This window comes from Papilio polytes, unplaced genomic scaffold (genome assembly GCF_000836215.1).
Source record: "Papilio polytes unplaced genomic scaffold, Ppol_1.0 DF824024.1, whole genome shotgun sequence".
In the NCBI taxonomy this organism is placed as follows: Eukaryota; Metazoa; Arthropoda; class Insecta; order Lepidoptera; family Papilionidae; genus Papilio; species Papilio polytes.
The window spans coordinates 16,339-26,246 of record NW_013525180.1 but is presented as its reverse complement, the minus strand read 5'-3'; the positions used below and the strand labels follow the sequence as shown (position 1 = coordinate 26,246).

General features: G+C 32.7%; 2 protein-coding genes across 2 annotated transcripts; both read left to right on the top strand.

Moving 5' to 3' along the window:
• Positions 1-6,135: 6,135 nt before the first annotated feature.
• LOC106100999 lies at positions 6,136-7,453 on the top strand. The gene is made up of 3 exons (XM_013280066.1): positions 6,136-6,426; positions 6,791-6,860; positions 7,087-7,453. Exons 1-3 carry the CDS (start codon positions 6,178-6,180, stop codon positions 7,395-7,397), a joined length of 630 nt encoding a protein of 209 aa, XP_013135520.1. The 5' UTR covers positions 6,136-6,177; the 3' UTR covers positions 7,398-7,453.
• Positions 7,454-7,563: 110 nt separating this feature from the next.
• On the top strand, positions 7,564-9,651 carry LOC106101017. The gene is made up of 2 exons (XM_013280087.1): positions 7,564-8,039; positions 8,374-9,651. Exons 1-2 carry the CDS (start codon positions 7,959-7,961, stop codon positions 9,601-9,603), a joined length of 1,311 nt encoding a protein of 436 aa, XP_013135541.1. The 5' UTR covers positions 7,564-7,958; the 3' UTR covers positions 9,604-9,651.
• The last annotated feature ends 257 nt before the right edge of the window (positions 9,652-9,908 follow it).

Below are 9,908 nucleotides of genomic sequence, written 5' to 3'. Positions count from 1 at the left end.
AAATGGGTTATGTTTTAACGATTACCTGTTAAAAGTGTTATTGAATTTTGAATAGCGATCTGTTTTGATACTATGTTAGGGATTGTTTGTTAAAAAAGTCTAGCGCAAAAAACAAAGCTTTGAAAAAACAACAGGCATAGCTTTTAAAAAAACAAGGATTAATAGATTTCTAAAAAACGTTTATTTAACTTTCAAGTGAAAAATCAGAACAATTAATAAATTTTTGTTTAAGTATGTTTTAAATAATAGATAGTAAATAGTTTAGGGCAAAATAGTGCTAGTGATGGGTCCCACTCCCACGTGATTTTAAAAAAAAATATTCTGAACTTTGAACCTTACCGATTAACGTTTAAAACGAAACGTACAAAACAATATCCCACATTTACCGTTATTTTTGAGGATCAGAAGATCAAAGGATCGTAATGAGTAAGGGTCGGTCGGTGTTTGTGAAACCGAATATTTTGAGTGTTCCAGATTAAAGTTATACAAAGCGATTGTGGTTCTTTGGCTAACGGAATATGATAGTGTTCTCTGAAGAGTTTGTTAAAAAAAGTAATAATAAGTACCTTTTAACCTTAAATCTTAACTTTTTATTGCATTTTATAGGACTCAAACAGACGAAAGCCTAGAGAATAGGAATAATTCCTATTATATTTTAAACTGTGCAAGTTTTCGTTTATTTTTTCTAGATTATTGTTTTAATAACAAGCTGTCGCCTGCAAAGTTCGTTTGCGCAATTTGGACCACCCGTTACACTATTTTGACAACGCGAAATTAAAAAAGTACCCTATAAAGTGTCCGTCTATGTCAACTACCCTTCAGTGAAAGTCCAGAAGAAATCGACCTAGCCGTTTCAGAGATTACCCGGAACAAACGCGGCTCGCAGACAGACAGGCAGACAGACAATTTTTTTTAATGGGATTTTTAACATTTTTCAAAAAACGGGAATTTTTCAGACAAACAGACACTCTATTTTTATTATATGTATAGATAGATAGATAAAAACTGTTGAGTCTCGCCTTTACTACAAAAGTGTGTTAGATGTCATGTAAAACCCAGTCATTTTAGTTAGTGTCTATTATGTATCCTGGTAATTACAAGGCGTCATCATTTTAAAGAACACCACTTACTATTAATTCCATTTCTAACTAAACCTAAGCAAAGCTTTTTAAAATAACGTAATTTGATTTTAAAAATAAAAAAAATATTAGTTATTTAATTTAACAATGTATACTGTATACATGTATTAAAAAATCTTGCATTCTGCTAGCTTTACGTGGACGCGACACATTACCCGGCTGACGATATTGGCTCCGCTGCATGCGAGTGGCTCAGCTGAAGAGATCCTTTATTAAATTTCAAATAGCATCCGGTGTGCCGCCGCCAGCTATAACTAATGAAAATTCACATATATGTATCTCACGTAAACATTATTCTCCTGACGTTCTACGAAACCATTCGGCAGACTTCCGTGCTTTAATAATCCAAGACGTTTAGAATTTTATTAAATTTATAGCGATGTATATGATTTCATTTTGCGGTTTTAAAAGAAAATAATATTAATATATAATACTTACGAACCTAGGCCTGAGAAAAAAGAAAAATTGAGAAAAGGTCGAGATCTCTGTCGATTAAGTCTTGTTACCAAGGAGTAGATAATAGTGTAAATGTATGATGTAAATACATTCATACTAGCTTTCGCTCGCGATTCCGTCTGCGTGGAATTAAAAAAAAACCAGGAGTGAGTCTTTGTGTACTTCCAGACTATCCTCTACATCTATACCAAACATCGAAATCAGCTCAGCCCTTTATAAACTCTAACAAACATCCATTTATGGTTTCGCATTTATAATATTAGATGTTTAATCTAAAATTAAATTTTTATCAGACGGAATGTCTTTTATCGACAACGATCATGAATCGTACGAGAATGGAGTGACGTGCCGAAATCTATATATCAAAAATAAAGCGTTTCTTCTGTCTGTATCGTTGTCTAATCACATCATGTAACGATCTGATGTTGACGCGCTTAGTTCAAGAGTTTCACGCGTGATCCTGATGAATTTATTTTTAGACAAATCACCAGGCAAAGTAAGCAAAAAATATATGTGTATAAAATGATCTCTTCGGTTAGAGTCACTGAACTAAATAATGTCCCTTATCTTCCAAGCAAAAGTTTATATTAGGTTTTCTTTTATTACCTAACTTATTTTCCGTTGAGTCCGGTTCAGCAAATCTTGTTCACAAATATATTGGAAAACTGCTTCTAAAATAGTTTTTATAAAACATTCTTTAAAAATTCTCAAGTATTTTAAGTTAATAATATGATATCGGATGCCATAAAATATTAACTCTTGAAAATATCTTTTAAGCATAGTAAATACAAGTTAAGTCGAATTTAGTAACGGTTTTTTTTTGTAACTAATTTGTCTCATTGTTCATTTGTTTCTTATGATTACAACCAAATTTTTTGTATTACTATAACGAGTTATTTTAAATGTTTACGTTTATGTTCGTCATTGTGTATAGAAAAAAGTTTTAAATAAAAACTATTCATTCAATATTTTCATTTCTGATTGTATTTTCGGTAGCTCATTTAGTCTTTTGTGACTCCAAAAACTGTACCGTGCCGTGTAACTTCACTTTTCTTTGTTGCGAGACAAAGTTTATATTAGGTTTATTTTTATGACGCCCGAAAACTTTTGCAGAAGAATTTGTGAAGTCAGTTACAGTCTGGTTACGGAAATTGCGTAATCTACCCAAACTGCATACAATTACTACATTGTACAAAAGTTGTTTTGTTTTGAATAAGTTTTTCTAGATTTAAAATACAATTCGGGATTTTTTCAATGTTGTATTTTTGTGGATAATAAGCACAAAAAGACACCTGAATTTCATTTATTTTTGATTGATGTTTCTAATTATAGTCTAGGTTCTCCGAAAGAGCATACTCTTTTCTTATAAGTCGACAACAGTTCCGTAGTTCTTTTGGTGTTACAGATGTCAACTGGTGTCTGATTTATTAACATTAGGCGATCCACTGCTGCAAAAAAGTTGTGAAACGAATTGAAATAATTGGGGCATAGGAATATAAACATTAAAATTGCTCAATTTACTGACTAAATTCGCTTGATTGATTGTGTTGGCTTATAGCAAACAATCTATATGGTAATAGGCAACGGCAGGCCGATCTTTTTTAGAGGCCGCATCCTTATTATGTAAATCCAGAGTACGGGTGAGTTGCCTAATCCGTAATCGGACGATGTCGATATTGTTCAGATTGTTCCACCTTTATTGGGGGATAGGAATATCGATTTTCCGACTTACCGCTTGTAAGGCGATTTATTTAAGCAGCAAGGATTCGACATCTCAAGGAGCGTTCGTATTTTCTTAACACTGTAAAAATGTTGGAGCAGAGATGGGTATATATTATTTTATACAGAGTTGGCAAACAAACAAGCGATTTGATTTCGCTAAAGTTAACACAATTTTTATTTAATAATTCTGGAATAGATGGAGACCTTAAAAGGGCAGGAGAAGAATCAATTAAAATGTATAATCAGAGGAAAGCAATCACTTGTATGAACTGTGTTAGAGTAAGGTTAATACGCAAGAGAATATCTTCAATTTAAATGAAAATAAAGTAACAAGAATAAAGTCTACCTTCTTATATTATAAATACCTATAACAAGAATATCCTCTTAAACTTATGAAGGAAGTACAAGACAACAATTTAATATCTCATCTTGTAATATAAGGAAAATAATATTAAAGATGAATTCTATTCGAGGAAGATTTCCTCTTATTTTGTTTGTGTATTGAAGTTTATTTCCGCGGCATTACAAAGGAAAATCATTACGGGCTACAGCGTCTCGTTACAATCAGAAATAAAGGCACGTTAAAGTTCATCGGCGTCCGAACTTCTGTCCCCCGGGTTACTTCTTTGACAGTTCGCTTGAAGTTAGAACCTTATAAATAGTGTTCCCGAAGGAAGAAATTTTCAACATTACATTTTCGCGATAGTAAAAGGGCCTCATGGAACAAATTCGAACAGACTAAGTAGGCGCATGATAGTTTTTTGTCGTTCCCCTATCCCCTTTGGACATCTAACCGATAATATTCGATTTTATATCGTAAAAGGTGCGGTAGCTTTTAGCAGTTTCCAATAAGTTATGACAAGGGTAAACTACTTCGGATACCTCGGTTAAATTAAAATTGTTTTTCTTATATCGAGAATTATTTTAGCTACTTTGAGCTAAACATAACAGGTCAAGGACCCCGTGGCTTTTTACTATGAACTGAAGTCTAAACAAAAAAATGAAATGAAAACACAAAAACCTTTTTTTTAATATCATTATTAACATTCAGATTGAAAACTAAGAAGTAATAATGTACTATGTTGCTCGTAATCCAATAGACCTAGTTTTTAAAATAAATAGGTAAATGAATGAGTTTGCAACAAATATTAATAAAATATTTTTAAAAGAGAGGGAGCTAGGTTGCGCAGCTCGACTCCGGGGAAATCACTACCTTCAGTAATTATGTGTTTTTGTCTCTTCGCTGACATTTTTTTTGATTTTCTGCCACTAGTTAACAAAGAAATTCTCTTGAGCGGGCTGATATTTATAAAAAAAACTTTTTTCAATTTCCGATGAGTGTAATTCTTTTGAATACGTGACACAAATATGTTACTTATATAATATTTTATGTAGGTGATAGATAATTTAATACATTATTAATATAAAATGCTACAGACAAAAAAAACATTTTAATTTAACCACTTAAATAGTTTCAAGCTTTAACTCTTTGAAAGAAGTTTTAAGTTGTCACTGTTGGAAATCATATATATTCATTCCAAAATAGAATGCAAAAGATGTTATCGCAAGAGTGTTAACATTAAAATTAAATTAAAAAACCTGCATGTTAGAAATTAATAATGATTTAATGATTAATTATTGTCAGAATAAACAGAACACAAAGATTTAAATAATACATTTAAAAAACACACTAGTAAAGGTTATTTAGTTATAAAAAAAAATCATTAACAAATTAATTGATACGTGAATTAGGTTGTAACGTGGATCTGCGCGTCGGATTGAATTGTATTTCTTTTTTCTGTTGAACATCACTTGTATTTCCAACTTGTACTTTATCTGCATATTTAAATCCAGATCCCATTTTACTTGATGCGGACGCTATTATAGAAGCCATAGTATATGCAGGATGAGGTAAATCCGGGAGCTGGTATATGTGTTTGCGTTGCTTATCATTTTCGTGTTTTAAATCACTCACATTAGTTAACATTGTATCGTTTTCTACAACAGTGGAGTCAGATTCTGTTACTAATGAAGTGCTTTCAGAATTATGTAATTCACAACGATAATATGATAGTCTCAGATGGGATGAATCGTCTATAAATGATCCTTCGATGCTTTCGTTTGTAAAGTTGATATTTGAATTGGTTTCTAATCTTTCATTATTTTGAAAACTCATTTTATCGTCGATATAAATATGGTTGTTTTAATTAACTTGCGAGTTCGTTTGACAGCAGTTACTGTTACCCTCGATTTTTATTGTTTTAAATATTATGATTACCCGAAATTAAAATATTAAGCACAGACTAAATAACTTGATTGTAAAATTATATCTATGGTACAAAGTAATTTAGTTTTAAATTATGGATATTAATTAATCAGATTGTGCGAGAAACGTGAAGTTGAGATATCGATGCCAATATATTATTAAAAATATAATTTGTTTCCTTTTCTAAATTTCGATCGATCGTATGTTTCTACAGTATAGCAAGTTTTAGCTGTTGTTATATAAACATGTTATCATTACCTAAACGTTGGTTTCCACAGCCGAAATAGTCATACAAAAAATGTCATACCCATCATTCTCTTTGAACAAACTACGACAAAAATATTTTTTGTAGGAATGTGTGTGCAGTGGAATCTAACCTTTATCTTTTCTGAAGATGAATCATATTCATCTGATATCTTAAAATCATCGCAAATATTCGATATGTCAGAAATGAGATAAAAGTACCAGAAGCATTAGTCGTCTTAGGCTCAGATATTGACATGACAAGAATATCTTATCTGGACATATAAGATGTACTATAAAAGTATATATCATTTCTACGTCCTATCATTCTGATCGCATACATCAAGCATCATGAAGGTGGCTATAGTTCTTCTCTCTGCGGTGGCTCTCAGTCTCTCGGCTCCGCAGCCGAGGAAGATTTTCCACGAGCATGCCGAGGACTTCCTCGAGCTGATCAACGATGAAGCCGGCCACGAAATGATGCACCTGGTCGAACACTATATCGAGTTCGAAGAGTTCACCAAGTCTCTTGACTATATGGCCACTCCCAACTTCAGATCTCTCGTCTACGAAATGGAATCTTTACCCGAATTCAAAGCCGTGAGTAACCATAACTAAACATATAATCATCATATAAAATCATTATACAATGTTCTTTCATTTGCCAATGACTGTGTTAGATGCCAGTTATTAAGGACAAAAACGTATCCGCGGTGTCTCTTGTCATACAGATGCCCATAGGCGTCAGTTATCACCTCGATGTTTCCGCCGCTCGTTTGCCATTATCTCTTTTGTAATAAAGTTGCTAATACACTTATTTCCTTATATTTATTCCTTATTTTTGTTTTTGTTTGTCCTATTTCTTTAATGAAAGGTACGAAATTCATGACATCATATATTATAGTTACTAAAATTCGTCGTTATGATTTTTAACTAACTGAAGGATGTGCTTTGGATATTTCAGGTGATCGACTTCTTGGAAAAAGACAATATTGACATTATGTACTTCATCGAAAGATTGAATGAAATAATCGGTAAGTTTGCTTTATAAATTAACATACCAGATAATGGCGTTAGTTGCGAAATAGATGAAAATGATAAATGTCAGAGACACAAAATTTCGTTTAACGATTCATATAATTAAATAGAACTTAAACAAATAATAAGAGCTATATAGTCTAGCTATATCGAATCGTTCTCTTCCATCTAGATGTTATACAAGTGTAGTTACATTCTCCTAATCATTTTTTTTTTATGTAGACGACATCCAAAACGACAAAAGAGCTCGCCACTCATTGAGCGGTAGGGACATGACCGCTTTCATCAACGACTGCATCGCTGTCTTCCCCAAGGACAAGCTGACGGCACTCTACGAACAGAAGGTTGAGGAAGACGAAGAATTCAGAGTCGCCATGGAGAACCTGAACAGCGATGAATGGGACCAAGTGTGGAACGCCCTCTGGCAGAGTGAGACCTTCATCGAGGAAGCTAACATTCTTCTTGAGAATGGAATCGATCTGCAAGTACTCCTTCGAGAGGTTAAAGCTGTGTTTGGACAGTTCAAGAAATAAATTAATATTTATCAAATATTTTGAAGTGCAAGAATAAATAAAATTTAATTAAATTATCACACTCTTTAATTTAATTTAAGTTGACGCTCCAATAAGGTTAAGACATAAGATATATTGACCGAAAGGCTTATTTCTGTTATAAAACTATTGAATTATTTCAGTTATTGCAATGGAAGACTTATTCAGTCAATACTAATTAAGTCTTCCGTTGACAATGTATTTGTTTTGTCTAACGTAAATGCTATCCAACTTTCTTAATTTGAACAAGCTTATCATGAAAGAGTTTATTTAGCAATGTTTTCTTCTAGTCGAATGTTGTAAGAAAACCTTTCAAAATGTTATTCTCTCCAACGTTGCATCGTGAGTTCATTTGCTGTATTGTTCCTATTGTTCTAAATTATTGTTTATTGCCGACGTAATGTTGTTTTCTGATATAATTTATCCGTTGTTTGTTCTTTGAAACAATCGCTCGGAAGAATCGGGGTGCGCATCTCGGCCCGTCAAGTCGTACTCGTACTCCACAGTTTCTATTTTAAACAATTTTAAGACACCGACTGCAAGATGAGGAATGAGTTTGTTATTTCATTTTTCTTTTATATCGGATTTACTTCCGGACATACAGTTCCCACGAGCATTACTAAGGTGAGTTGTATTAGATATATTTTTAATATAACAAAATGTAATATTCGTAGAACTTTCACACCATTTAGTATAAAATAATTGTGATTGTTTTGTGCGATGCCATAATGGGGATTCTCATTGTGTATCTAACCTGTTTACAATACTGAGGAACTAACTAAAAATTGTCGAAGAAAAATATACTGCAGTAGAATATATCGTATGATTTATTTAAACGAACGGTGATTTGTCAGTTTTTTGTCTTTTAAAAACTTATGACTTGAGTAAATTATGATAATGTTTTTGTTCATGGATCAGTTGGTGTAAATAATCTTTAAAATGCTACATTTTTTTTCAGTTCACGACAGGGCACAGTGTGGCAAAAAATTCTGAAACGACAGATATTGATGTAACAGATACGCCTATTTTATTACCTGACGACACAACATTTAGAACAATACCTAAATTTGATCTCGAAGATCATAGAAACATTATTAATGACTCGGAAATATTAAGTCAAGGAGTTGATAGTCCAAATAATATAAATGGTCGATCATTCATTTTTATTCGTCAAAAGTTTAAAAGTCCTATGCTGAATTTATTTCACTCACAGATGCTGAATCCTAACGATGTGATAAACGCATCACCAAAATCAGCATTGTCTAATATAGACAACGATAAATTTGAAGAATTGAGCCGAAGATTTGCTACCTTGAATGTTGCCAATCCTCCCAAAGATAAAATTGCTATGGAAAAAATGTCCAAGACGCTTGATAAAACACAAGGGACTCTACTTAGCCAATTGTGCTATAGTAGGTTGAAGTTGGAAAACGATGGAATGGTAAATAAAATAAAAGACAAACTAAAAGTTCAGGATGTAGAAAAGGCTGCAAACGAACATCGTGAATATCTAGAGCTGCTAAAGCCCCCACTGTTGCGCAAAGCATATAATGAGGATGTTCCGAAACTAGCAATACACGAAATGGACCGTCAAAAGATTGAACCTTCTAATGTGTCGCCGTATGTACGTAACCAAGACACAGCTTTAACTTTCGCGAAAATATCATCAAACTTAAGAGATAGCTTTATAAAAAAGTATAACAAAGATAGTCGTTCTTACAAGCCTAAAGGTACTTATACTAAAAATAAAGTAACAAGCCATCAGCACAACAATCAACATAATCTGCACGATGTTACATTTCATAACGTGGAAGAAAATGTTGTGCGAAAAGGGAACGAAGAAAACACCGACGATTATAAAGGTATAGGTAAAATATCCAAAAACAATTTTGAAGCTAAAGCAAAAGATAATAAAATGAAACCAGCTCACGTAAATCGAATTCACTATTGTCATGATTGTGGAAAAAACGTGAATAGTGATCCTTATCATAGGAAGAGAATCGAAGCGGATTGCAAATGTGGTCGTCACGTTTATTTGAAAGGGCGCTCTGAATGGGAAGATCAGGAACCTGGTCCTATCACTCCGACTGACAAGCATCAAATAACAGTACGTTACAGCCCTACAGATAACAAAGAAGAGAAGGCCATGATAGATGTTGCGATAGCTAGAAATCCACATTTATATTAGTTGTCTGTATCCATGCGATTCTTGATAACAATTCGAATCTATACCTAATTGTGGCTACCATTAGGGATTTGTAAATACTTGTAAAGTAATAATAAAAGATGTAAAAGTCAAATAAACACGATAAAAACGCTATAGTTTAATTTTTTAAATTCTGTAGTTTGGGCTCAAAATTATTTTAGGTAAATACATAAATTGAACACTCTCGATCTTAAGTATTACTTCATTAAAATATGCATTGCCATAAACGGTTCAGATAACATATTTATTAAAAACTATGTACTTTGCCAATAACATTTCATGAACTG